We start from the raw sequence: 13,398 nt of genomic DNA on the forward strand, positions 1-13,398 counted from the left end.
GAAATTATCTTCTGCAGTAGCTCTTGGCTCTATTTCAGTCTCCCTTTCTTTGTTCCACCATTGTTGTTTAGTCGTGTCCGACTCTTCGTGACCCCATGGACCAGAGCACGCCAGGCACTCCTGTCTTCTTTGTCCATGGAGTTTTCTTGGCAGGGATACTGGAGTGGCTTGCCGGTTCCTGCTCCAGGTGGATCACGTTTGGTCAAAACTCTCCACTATGACCTGTCCATCTTGGGTGGCCCTGCACAGCATAGCTCATAGCTTCTCTGAGTTATTCAAGCCCCTTCGCCACAGCAAGGCAGTGATCCATGAAGGGGTTCCTCAAAAAAAGAAAGTAAAAGTGCTCTAAAGCTTTTGGCTGAATCCCTTAGCCATTTTCCTTACTAAGAGGAAGAAAAAAGCCATTTTTAAATCCCTTCGCTCATATTCATCTCTTCCTTTCCAAGTTATATTTTTCACAGTTGACATTAAACTTGTGTCTTCAGCCCCTGGCAGACTAAATATTTTGGCATGGCTGCTTTCTGCAGCATGATCTTCCTACAAAAATAGTGGATAACTTTTGGGTTTATTCTGCTTTATGAGCTGTCCTGTCATACTTCCCTAACGCTACCACACTATTGCTGTCTGGAAGGAATATAGCACAACAAAAGTTGAGCAAAAAACCAACCCCCAGAACACTGGTGCTTAAAAAGTTACATGATTGCGTTATCTCCTTTTATATCTCAATGGAGGAGTTTGAGTTGCCTGAGAGAGACAAGGAGGGAAAGGCTTTTTGTCAAGAGTCCCAGTAACAGGTTATACATATATAGTTAGGAGTGAACCCTAATTCAATGGAGTAAATATGAGAAGGATTTCACGGTCACTCTGTGTTTTGTACAGACAATGTAAGTAACAGCATATCCCTTCATCTGCCCCACCTGCAATGCAATGGGTCTCTCCCATATCAGTCTCTACAACCACAGCAGGTGCTGTGATTTTCCATTGGTTTGACTTCACCCCCAAAGGCACACTCCATTGTCTCCTGAGACTGACAAATAACAACAACAATGTGGAAAACTTTGTATACTGAAAGGGGGGAAGTAAGTATCCTAAAGCAAAGGGAGGGTTTCATGTGAAATGTTGGGTTTCTGGAGATCATGGAGGCTACGGCTGTTGAGCTGCCTCCTGGGTTGCGTTCTAATCAACCAGGTGGGCTCAGACAGACTGGAAATGAGGCTGCAGAAAAATTCAAAGGGTTCTGAAGTCTCTCAACACTTCTACAGAAGTTTGAAGGAAATGGTTGGGGAGATGTTGCTGGGTCCCTGGGGCATAAGGAGGGAGGAAGCATGGTAAAGGGAAACTGGAGGTAAGGAGGTAACAAAAAAAGAAGAGAAAATGGAGACTGAGGGAGACACAGAAAGGAATCTACCGTATTTTTCGCTCTATAACACGCATCTGACCATAACACGCATGTAGTTTTTAGAGGAGGAAAACGAGGAAAAAATATTCTAAATGAAACAGTGGATGTATGATTTTTATGGTTCATGCTGTGGCCACAGACATGTGATCTGACAGTGAGTTTGGGGTAGCCCAATGCAAAAATCCTGAGGATCCATGTGGATCCGTGCTTTATAACCACGTTTTAAGTGGGGAGGGAAGGAAAAGAACTCAAGGGACAAGGAGCTTTTCCGCGGGGAGGAGGGAGGGAAAGAGCACTGTTGCTTTAAAGGTATACTTAAGGTATTTGCCCTGTGCCTGGGTTTTTTTCCCATTTAACAGTTTGCAGCCTTTTCCTTCCGCTCCTTGTTTTGAGGCGGAATAGATTTGAGCAAGTGAGGAGGACTTGGATTGCAGGGGATTCGCCATTAGCTGTGTAAAAGTGCTCCTCCTTGCAGCCTGAATGATAAGCAGCCACCAGCAGCAATAGAATGGAGCACACAAAAGCGGTAGGGGCACTAGGACCCAGACAATGCTCAAATCTATCCTGCCTGAAAACAAGCTGCTCCATCCCAGCCGATCAGCTGAGATGCGGGGATTTGTGAAGTTTTCCCCTCTCCCTCATTCCCTCCCCAGCCTTTTTTTTTACTTCCTGGTTTTCACTGCGCTGGATCAGAGCTCGAGGTTGGTTTTATTTTGCTGCTGGTTGCTTAAATTTTATCTTTCCTGCCGTCTCTCTGCAGCCTCATTGCTCTGTTTAGAGAGCGCGCAGACCTTTGCTAGCGTCTGTCCCTCCTCCCGTGTAAGCGGCTGCTGCCGGCTTGGCTGCTATGGCTCTCCTTCCCTCCCTCCCTCCTTCCTGGCTCCAGGTCGCTTTAAAGAAAGCAAAGTGAGAGCCTCGTAGAGCGTGTAAGCGGCTCCCGCTTTGCCTGACTGACGGCAGCCATGGCTCTGATCTGTGCATTCGCTCCGTAACACGCACAGGCATTTCCCCTTACTTTCTCGGAGCAAAAAAGTGCGTGTTTTGGAGCGAAATTTACGGTAATTTTGCTAAGGAATCTGGGTCTTTTTCATCCTAATGGCAAGCCAGAAGGAGAATAGCAAGAAGGGAACTAAAGAAGAATGAGGTGGCAGGGTAGTACACACCTGTATAATGGGGTCTGATGGTGACATGGAAATCCATGTGTGTGTGTGTGTGTGTGTGTGTGTGTGCACGCGCACGCACGCACTTTCTGAACAAAAAGTCATCCAAGTTAATTTACCTACTGACAAAGTAACAGAATAAATTAGCCTCCCCAAACTCCGAAAGCCAGTGTGGTGTAGTGGTTAAGAGTGGCAGACTCGTAATCTGGGGAACTGGGTTCGTGTCTGCGCTCCTCCACATGCAGCTGCTGGGTGACCTTGGGCTAGTCACACTTCTCTGAAGTCTCTCAGCCCCACTCACCTCACAGAGTGTTTGTTGTGGGGGAGGAAAGGGAAGGAGAATGTCAGCCGCTTTGAGACTCCTTAGGGTAGTGATAAAATGGGATATCAAATCCAAACTCTTCTTATCCAAATAAATTCTACAAACATTGCTCATAAAATCAGCAGTAAAATGCCCCCACAGCTGAATAATGTTGCTTTTCTAAAATGTTGCTGACATAGCCTTCAAAAAGAAATGGAGCAAAGCCGACAAGTAAAGTGTGCCAGAGACATGGAACAACCAGAGAAAAAGCTCCTCACTCTCTTGCCCACCAGTACTTCCATTTAAAAATATCAGTTATGGGTTTTCAAACCGATTCCATAAATGAGGCAAACATGCCAGCCTTACCTGGCATCTACCGTAGTTTTCGCTCTATAAGACGCACCTAGTTTTTGGAGGAAGAAAACAAGAAAAAATAATCTGACGTGTTGTTCTGGCCTCTGGGATAGCTGCGCAGCCTGCATTCACTCCATAAGATGCACACATGTTTCCCCTTACTTTCTAGGAGGGGAAAAGTGTGTCTTATAGAGCAAAAAATACGGTATTTGTCCAGATCAGTAGCAGGGACTGACTCCACCCCTCCCTCCCTCTGTTCTTTTAGGAGGCGATTCTACAGCAGAAGAACCCGAAAGCAAAATTTGAACAGAATGGCTAATTTCATTCAGCCATCCTTGCTTCGTTTGGATGTCAGCAAAGGATATCCAGCGACATACAACTGCACAGAGTTTCCAGACAATGGTACCAACAATGATGATCCAGGATCGATTGCTAAATATAATTTAGAAACATATATTTTTTTCCCCATCACTCTTCCCTTCATCATGTTTGGGCTGTGGGGCAACGGGACTGTCATCTGGCTGCTTGGCGTCCGCATTAAGAGGAGCACTTTCTCAACATACATTGTGAACCTGTCCGCTGCTGACTTTGGGTTGCTCATTGTTGAAAGTATTCTACTAATATACTGGAGCATAACTAATTTGTATCGTGATCTTATAAGTGTATTGTTCAATGACCTCTTCCTATTCACGTACAGTGTTGGCCAATTTCTGCTGACAGCCATCAGCATTGACAGGTGTGTGTCTGTCCTCTTCCCACTTTGGTATCGATGTCACCGGCCAACACACTTATCCAGCACTGTCTCTGCCCTGTTGTGGGTCCTGTCCTTTCTTCTCCCTGCAATTCACTTCACTCTTTTCTTGACACATGAATTTACATATTATTTCCTAAAACACTTGCAGTTCTTCATAAATGGCATCATTTGTCTCCCACTCTTAACTATCTCCACTCTGACTCTGTTCATCAAAGTCTATTTTAAATCACAACCATACCAGCGAGGAAAACGTTTGGTAGCCATCTTGCTGACTCTATTCTTCTTTCTCATTTTTTCTTTCCCACTGAATGTTTTTTCCTGTATGAAAGTGCTTAATCAGCACTTGCCGTCCCATATTATGCGTTATGGTTACTTCTGTGCCTGCCTAAACAGCAGTGTTAATCCATTGATCTATTTCCTGGTTGGGAGACAGAGGGGGGACAATACTAGGAGAAGCATGGAGAGTATACTAAAGAAAATCTTTGTGGAGGAGGGAGAGAGTAGAGAGGAACTGGAAACCTAGTTATGATGCATGTGTTGTTTATTTATTCTTCATTCAGTATTTTTCTACCCAATCTTTCTCTCAAGATAAAATTCAACAGAGCTTCTGTGCTCCACATTCTAGTGCTAAGGATTCTTGTTTGTGCTTTGTAAAAACTCAAATAGATTGACTTTGGATAGCCCTGTAGAAACATAGAGCGTAGCTGTGGGGCCTGAAGGATCAGCCTTCAGTGTGACTATCTAAATCTGACCCATGCCACAGAGCTGGTGCAGCAGGATATCATGTTCAATGTTATCAAAAGCTGCCAAGAGAAGCAGCATCATGCTCCTTGTGTCTCAGTCCTGCCTGGAACCAGATTGAAATTGCGGTACTCTGTCACCTCCAGGAACAGCTGGAGGGGATTAAACTGTCATTAATTCCCAGGGAGATGGAAGACAGGGAGAACAGGCATAGCTTTCAGACACGTTTGAGAAGGAGACCATACTCCTGACAATGACTCTTTCCACTACCTTATCCCAAAATGGAATGCTCTATCACCATCATACAATGAAGTGTTTGCTAAACCCTGAACCCAATGACACACACACACTTCTCCATTGGCATTCACCAGCTAGGATGGGCAGGGATCCAAATGGCACATTGTCAGATGCAAAGCTGCAAGTATCTTGCACACTTCATCAGGCCACATCAACTGCAAATGATTCCACAAGACAGTGGGAAAATGGCCACACCTGCTGCACCTGACTTACGGTAGAGTTGATTGACATTCTTCTCAGACCGTTAGGCATATTGATCACAGATAACCTCCATTCCATTGATTACAGATAACCTCCATGTTTCAGTTGAACTGGCGTCTACATCACATGGAAAAAAGTATTCCTAATATTGATTTATTTTTTTGTTGAGATTTGTAGACTTTTGAGATTTGTAAACATATTTCTGTTTAAAGGCAAAACATGTTGCAAGTTGACTATGTATATTTCCTTCATAGTATACTGCCTGAACATGTCGTTGCAATACTTGTATTAAAACAATACTTTCACAAGGTGGTGATTCTAGTTATCTGAAGGACAAGCCTGTGGCAGACACAGGACCAGCAAGCATCCCAAGTGTTTATTAGGTAAAGGTAAAGTTGAATGACCCCTGGACAGGTAAGTCTAGTCAAAGGTGACTATGGGGTTGTGGCACCCATCTCGCTTTCAGGCTGAGGGAGCTGGTGTTTGTCCACAGACAGCTTTCTGGGTCACATGGCCAGCATTACTTCTGGCACAATGGAATACCTCCCACCACAACAGTACCTGTTTATATAATTGCGTTGGCTTGCTTTCGAACTGCTCGGTTGGCAGGAGCTGAGACAGAGCAACGGGAGCTCACTCCATCGCAGGGATTCGAACCACCAACTTTGTGATCGGCAAGCCCAAGAGGCTCAGTGGTTTAGACCACAGCACCACCAGCCTCCCTTTTAAGATAGGCAAATATATGGGGGCCAGCATAGTTAATTAATCCTGCACATAGTTGTCTCTTTCATTTGATATAACCTTAAATGTGTTTTGTTCTTTTTTCCTTATCCATGATTCTTTTAACCTGGTTGAGAATTGAAATTTAGAAACTTTTTTATGATTCTGTTCAACAACTGCATCTCTCCTGAAATAGAGTTGATTTTACCCTCCTCCACCACTTGGAAACCTACTTTTCTTCCACCTATTCTTAGAGGGGAAGAATCTCCTCTCAAGTTTGCGGGTGAAAATCTTGATCACCCACTGGCAATCATTTTTCTCATCACATGATACTGCCAAACTGTTTAAGTACAGATGAAGATTTCTGTATGAATTCCTGAACATTTTGCAGTGAGCTTGAAATACTGAATTTTCCTTAGGACTTCGGAGTTTCTCTGGTTTCTGCAAATTTTCTGATTGCAAGCTATTCCAGCACATTTTTTTTTGTCTCTTGATCTCTCTGATTCATTATACCTGACCCAAAGTTTGCCACAAGATATAACACTATCTTCGCCCAGCTTTGTTTCTCTTCAAAGGTGTATTGAAAATCATAGTGGGGTTGGCTTTGCACAGCCCTAAACAGGAGTATACAAGAGAATGTGCTTTGGAAGGCAAATTCCATGCTAGGGATCATTAGGAAAGGAATTGGAAATAAAACTGCCGATATCATAATGACATTATACAAATCTATCAGCTATCAGTGGCAATTTAAATGATCCTATGCATTTATCAAATACATTCTAACCAAAAGGAAAACAAAATTTTGCATTCAGGGAGCTGTTCATTCAAATCCTAGTTTTAGTGTCATCTAAACACTGGGCAATGCAAATGGTGGGGAAGCATTTACATGTGTATCCAAACAGGTTTGCAGACATAGACAGAGAATTTCTTCAGTGCAGTACAGACCTCCATACCAATGTGTGGGACATTTTAAGGTGTGGCCGGCAGCATACTTTTGAGGCTCCATATGCCAGTGTTCATGAAGTCTGGGATGAACCGGCCTTTTTTGCCCTTTACTTTCCCTCCTTACACGACATGTCTTTTAAAAAAACAACAACACAAAAAACAACAACTTTATTTAAGATTCAACAATAACCAAAAATCCACAATAGCTACTACATCAGTTCATTAGAACTGACCATCTTTAACAATAGTTGAAAAATTATGGAACATCACTTTAACTTACTCAAATTTTTATATTTAGCTCTTATCTCTTTCTTAACAGATCAAAAAGGAAAAGACCAAAAAAAAGAAGGTAAAAAGAAAAAGAAGAAAACGAAAAACAAGGGGGGAGAGAGATTTAAAGAAAGAATTAAAAGAAAGGGAAAAAATATGAAATAATAATAATAATCACATTTGACATGTCAGCTTTGGTGCAAATACTGGCTGGTATTGCGCTAGAGTCCCCTGTTTCTTCACGTCAAGAAACTGTGGTCCAGTCTTGGTTCACCAGATCAAGAGTGAAGGATGGTGAGAAGTGTTTGGCCTCGATGCCTGTTTATAGCATCATAAACAATTTACAAAGACTCAAATTATTATCCAAACACAGCTTGTGTTTACTTCCCTTCAGCTATCAATGACAATTCAAATGAACCCATGAATTTATCCAATGCATTCTAACCAAAAGATAACAGCATTTTTCACTGAAGGGGTTGTTCATGCAAATCCTAGTTTTGGTGTCAGTATCATCTAAACATTGGACAATGTAAATACTGGGGAAGGATTTACATGTGTATCTGAACAGCTTTGCAGAAGCAGATGTAGACTTCTTCAGGGCAGGACAGATAACCTCAGTAATGCGTGGAACATTTTGGGGTGGGGCCAGCAATGTGCTTGTGAGGACACATGGGCCGTTTTTCAGGAAATCCAAACCTCCTCTGCCGTAGGAAGTAACAATGGGACAACAAATGTATTCTAAGGAGCTCTCATCCCCTAATCCCTGAAGGTGTCTGATATGTTTATTTAGCTGTAGCTATTAGATAAAATGTGTTAGTTAAGGACAGAAACGTGAAAAGCAATTATACATATTTGATGATTAAATGATATATAATTATCATTTAACAGAGATAAAGAATGCAATTAAAGATGTGGAATTAGACTTTATTTATTTTTAAATTGCTATCTCAGCCAGTGTGGTGTAGTGGTTAAGAGCGGTAGATTCATGATCTGGGGAACCGGGTTTGATTCTCCGCTCCTCCACATGCAGCTGCTGGGTGACCTTGGGCTAGTCACACTTCTCTGAAGTCTCTCAGCCCCACTCACCTCACAGAGTGTTTGTTGTGGGGGAGGAAGGGAAAAGAGACTGTTAGCCACTTTGAGACTCCCTAGGGTAGTGATAAAGCGGGATATCAAATCCAAACTCCTCCTCCTTCTCTTCCTCTTCCTCTTCTTCTTCTTCCTCCTCTTCTTCTTCCTCCTCCTCTTCTTCTTCTTCCTCCTCTTCCTCCTCTTCTTCCCTATGGAGGAAAATCACTGAAATATGTGGAGTTAGAATCATTTAAACAGGAACAGTTCACAGGGTAGAGGAGGAACTGGATAAATGATTACATAATTGGTCTGTATATTAAGTAGGCAGGTAGGTAGGTAGGCTTATAATATGAATGGAAGAGGGAGAGAGACAGAGGGAAAAGATTCCTGGCTCCTTATACTGCAAGATGATCATGGAAGTGTCAGAGGCAGAGTGAGGCAGAAGAAACCCAGGCTCCATTGGTTGTGGAAGGGAGGGGAAAGGCGGAGAGAGATGCAGGCAGGGGGGGAAAGTCTGGAATGAATTTGGAATGGAGCTTCAGCTTCTGCATGTGCGTGTCTCTTTCTCTCTGCCTCTGTTATCCCTTCCAGAGTTGAGGGAGTCAGATTTCGTTTTCCTCCTCTGCCTGCCTCCACTATTTCCACACACATTGTGTAGCAGAGGGAGACTTCCAACTACTGAATGGTACATTTCAGGATTTACAAGTCCAGCCATGGCTCCACCCAGCTTTTAGCTTTCCACTCAGTCCTTACTCACACGTGGCTTGAAGAAATGTTCGGCTCCTGGTCTCAAACAGACACTCCCTGCCGATGCCTTCACACAGTCAGCTGCTTGAGAAACGCTGAGTTGTTTCCAGTCTCTGGGTTCTTTTCACGCTCTGTCTCTGCCCACTCAGGACTGGGGACTGGGCCCATAACCTGTTGGAGGGGGAGATTTCCAGCTGGTGGCAGAGGACAGAGTGACTCCAGGAGACATAGGTGTAAAAACCCAAACTAAAACGAAGACTTTATTACAAAACAATAAACACAAACTCTGGTGGGTGTTATTCCTGCAGGCAGGCTACAAAACTCAGCTTTCTTCCTTTATAGCAATGGCCAGCTGCAGCCAATTAATCCCAGAAACTTCTTAAAGGTATACACACATGTTTCTGTGCCGAATGTCCCCTAACAATACAATCCAACACATCAAATTATACACAATATCAAGGGAATCAGACCACACACACAGGAGATTGCTGAAGTACCGAGGAGGAGAAAGAAAACCTGCACATGCCATTTGAGGCACCTGCTAACTGATTTGCACAATTTAACAGGATGTAAAATTATCTGCCCCACCCTTCCTGAACAAACACAAATCTATCTGATGTTCTCTGACCAAGGTTGTGTGCTGCCTTCTGAATGGGCAACATCTCTTTTGAAAACAGAAAAGAGGTCTTGATTCAGACCCAAGAATTCTAAGAGAAGATCCCAAGCCTTATGGTGGGAAACCAGGTGGAATTGAATAAGGTAGGATATTTTGTGCAGAGAACCTTTTATGGGCGACCCATTTTCCTCTTCTTTGAGGCCACTTCCTATTCTCCCTTCCTTCACATCCTCCTCAAAGAAAACCTGTTCTCTAAAGATTTTGGTTTAACTTCTTTGTCATCATCCTAACCAAAATGAAAGCAAACCATTTCTAAATGACTTTGCTCATATTCATCTATTCCTTTCCAGATCTCCTTCTCTGTTTTTGACATTTAAGTGGTCAATTCCTCTGAAAATTCTCTAAGTGTGACCATGGACCCAAGTAATAGCAGGATGGTCACTGACACATATGTATGTTATCTCTATCTTTCCCCTCAATGAGATCAACACTACATGGGTATTTTGAATAGCACATCCCTTAAAGTTTACATGTACCCTCTCTGAGCAGCTTTGCAAAGATGACTAACTGCAAGGGAAAAGCTTGTTTTCTAGTAACCACCATAGTACAAGATAATACTAAAAACAGGGTGGGGGGGAGAGAAAGGGAAACTAAATTCTATTCCGAAGGAGAAATTGACATGCTATATCTATGCTTTTTTTTTTTGTAAACCACTTTGAGTGTTTCTTTTTTACAATTATACATATGATTGCCGCTTACACATGTTTAACATCTGTGAATTGGACTTTATGTGGCTGAAGCCAGCCAGTGTAAATTATTATTATTATTATTGATTGACTGATTGATTTAGACCCCACCTTTTCCGCTGGCCTGACTCAAGGTGGCTTACAAGTAAAAATACAAACCACTAAAAACACAGAAAAAGATGATAATTAAAAAACCATTAAACACTGATAGAATTAAAACTGTATACAGACAATCTATTAAAACTGTACAAATAATTACAATGAAAGCAACACATCACCAGCACTTTTCTTAAAAGCCGGAAGGCAAAGAGCTTAAAACTCTTTTTTGGGGTTTTCCTGGTGCAGAAAGAGCTTTCAAGCTCTTTGCCTTGCAGAACATTACCCAGGGTGCTCTCACGCAAGGCCCACTCAGTGCATGGTCCTAGAAAGATAAGAATGGGGGCAGTTCCGAAGAAGTGGTTCGAGTATATGTATTTTTTTGTAGATGCACACCACCCCTGGAACATGCTCATACTGCGTAAACGTTGTTAAATAAATGAATAACTATTGTTGCATGGTATCTGTTGCAGAACCACCCATTCATTTGTCTGCCTTGACTCCTCTAGTGGCTTCAAAAGATCATACCACGTGGCTGCATATGAAGTAGTTGACCAAGTCCCACCAGGACTACATGTTCTCTGCAAGCAACCATTGTTTAATGGGGAAGAAGACAAAAAAATCTGCCATCTGGGTGTGTGCATATTCTTGATGGCATATTCTTCCCCTCCCCCAACTCTCCCCATTTGTCTCCCCCATGTTGTCCAGAAAGAGAGAAAGTGTGTAATCTTCCATCACATTTTCTCATTTGTTTCCTCTGTCAATTTCAGCTTTCCCAATTCCTCATTTATTTATTTATTTTTGCATTCTTAAATTCAGTTCTGCACACTTCTGCAGTAACTTGCTATTTCTTAAAATAAAAAATTCAAATGAAGATTATTCAGCATTTTAGGGCACTTTATGAAAATTTAAGCGACATTTGTTCAAAGCAGATTCCCCTCATCCCCAAACTGGGCATGTTGTACAATTAATAATGTTACACGTATGGAATGTTCTCCCCAGAGGCTCACCTGGTGCTTTCATTACATTTCGTTGGGCAAAGCCATTTATCTTCCTTCAGGTCTTTGGCTAATTAAATAATGGTTGGCCTTTTAACCTGGGGTGGGGTATTGTTTTTGTTTGTTATGGTGGTATTTCTGTGTTTTTTATATTGTAAACCACCTATGATCCTCAAACGAAGGAAATTTATTATTATTATTTTTTAAAAAGATATTTATTAGAATTTTACAAACAATAAAAAGTTACAGAATTAAAAATAAAAAATAAAACAGAATAACAATAATAAAAGAAAAAGAGATACAAAAATACAAAGACAAAATACATAAAAAGTAAAAAGAAGGTTAGGGGGGAAAATCAATATTTTCATGTCTTATATTTCAGTTACTTGTTTCCTGACCTCCTCACACACCCCTTTTTGTATTCCAGTTCAAATATTTAATTCAGCAAATCCTTACCCTCTATCATTTATCTTTACTTAATATCTTAACCTATTTATAACTATATATTTCCAACCATTGTCAATCCGTATTGACATATTCTTATTAATCTTTTTACCAATACCGCATATTTTCGATCCAACATCCCTTTAACATTCATTAATTTTACAGTATTTCTGCAAATAGTCTTTAAATTTCTTCCAGTCTTCAAACGAAGGAAATTTAATTGATAAAACATAATAATAAATAAGTTTCTGAGCACACTTGTAGCTAAGCATGTTTGCTTACTGATCAATCATATTCTTTGGCATTAGCACGCACAGCAACATGCTGTAAGAATTTTCATGGTACTTCAATCTGGGTTCAGGTGCAGTTTGCAAACTGAATCAGCCTTGATCTCCCTCACTGGGGACCCGTATTGAGGGTGCAACTCTGTTTCCAACTCTGTGATTCTATGATTCCATGCTCTGCAGGAATGGAGAAGGAAGAGTGATTATCTCAGCAACTATCTGCAGTTCAGCTTCAGCCTGGATTTTTTAAAAAAAATCTACAGGAATGTATGGAAAGATAGAAAAATTAATCAACTCAGAGCACGTAGACTAAGGTCATAGAATCATAGAACTGTAGAGATGGAAGAAAACCTGAGGATAATTTAGTCCAATCCCCTGCAATGCAGGAATCTGCAGCGGTCCCATACAGGGATTGAACCTGCAACTTTGACGTTGCCAGTATCAACCTCTAACCAGCTGAACTATCTAGGCTAATGTTGTTGTTTAGTTGTTTAGTCATGTCCGACTCTTCATGACCCTATGGACCAGAGCACACCAAGCACTCCTGTCTTCCACTGCCTCCCGCAGTTTAGTCAAACTCATGCTGGTAGCTTTGAGAACACTGTACAACTATCTTGTCCTCTGTCGTCCCCTTTTCCTTGTGCCCTCCATCTTTCCCAACATCAAGGTCTTTTCCAGGGAGTCTTCTCTTCTCATGAGGTGGCCAAAGTATTGGAGCCTCAGCTTCAGGATCTGTCCTTCCAGTGAGCACTCAGGGCTGATTTCCTTAAGAATGGAGAGGTTGGATATTCTTGCAGTCCATGGGACTCTCAAGAGTCTCCTCCAGCACCATAATTCAAAAGCATTAATTCTTCGGCGATCAGCCTTCTTTGTAGTCCAGCTCTGAGTTCCATGCATCACTACTGGGAAAACCATAGCTTTAACTATATGGACCTTTGTCGGCAAGGTGATGTCTCTGCTTTTTAAGATGCTGTCTAGATTAGTCATTGCATCTAGGCTAATAATTATCATTATTTTTAATGTGTGTTCCTGAAAATGCCACAGTAACTGGAGATGAGCCAGGAAGAATTATTTCACTTCGACAATATTTTAGGAAATTGCTATAATGGATAAGGCAAGAAAGACTAAACAGAAAGCTTTAATTCAATCTTCATTTGCTCAGCTACATTAGCAAAAACTAATTCCACCCTTGATTCTTTACTTCCAGCAGAAATATATATACCAGAAGAAGCACAGAAACAAAGATTGAAGATG

General features: G+C 41.7%; 1 protein-coding gene across 1 annotated transcript; it reads left to right on the forward strand.

The window, feature by feature from the left end:
* Window positions 1-3,525: 3,525 nt before the first annotated feature.
* On the forward strand, window positions 3,526-4,514 carry LOC309539765 (mas-related G-protein coupled receptor member H-like; the record flags this gene model as incomplete). The annotated part of the gene is made up of 1 exon (XM_082236112.1): window positions 3,526-4,514. The coding sequence occupies one exon, from the start codon at window positions 3,526-3,528 to the stop codon at window positions 4,489-4,491; it is 966 nt and encodes a 321-aa protein (XP_082092238.1). The 3' UTR covers window positions 4,492-4,514.
* Window positions 4,515-13,398: the final 8,884 nt, after the last annotated feature.

Source organism: Podarcis vaucheri (assembly GCF_965113315.1).
Source record: "Podarcis vaucheri genome assembly, chromosome: 8".
NCBI classification, from domain to species: Eukaryota; Metazoa; Chordata; class Lepidosauria; order Squamata; family Lacertidae; genus Podarcis; species Podarcis vaucheri.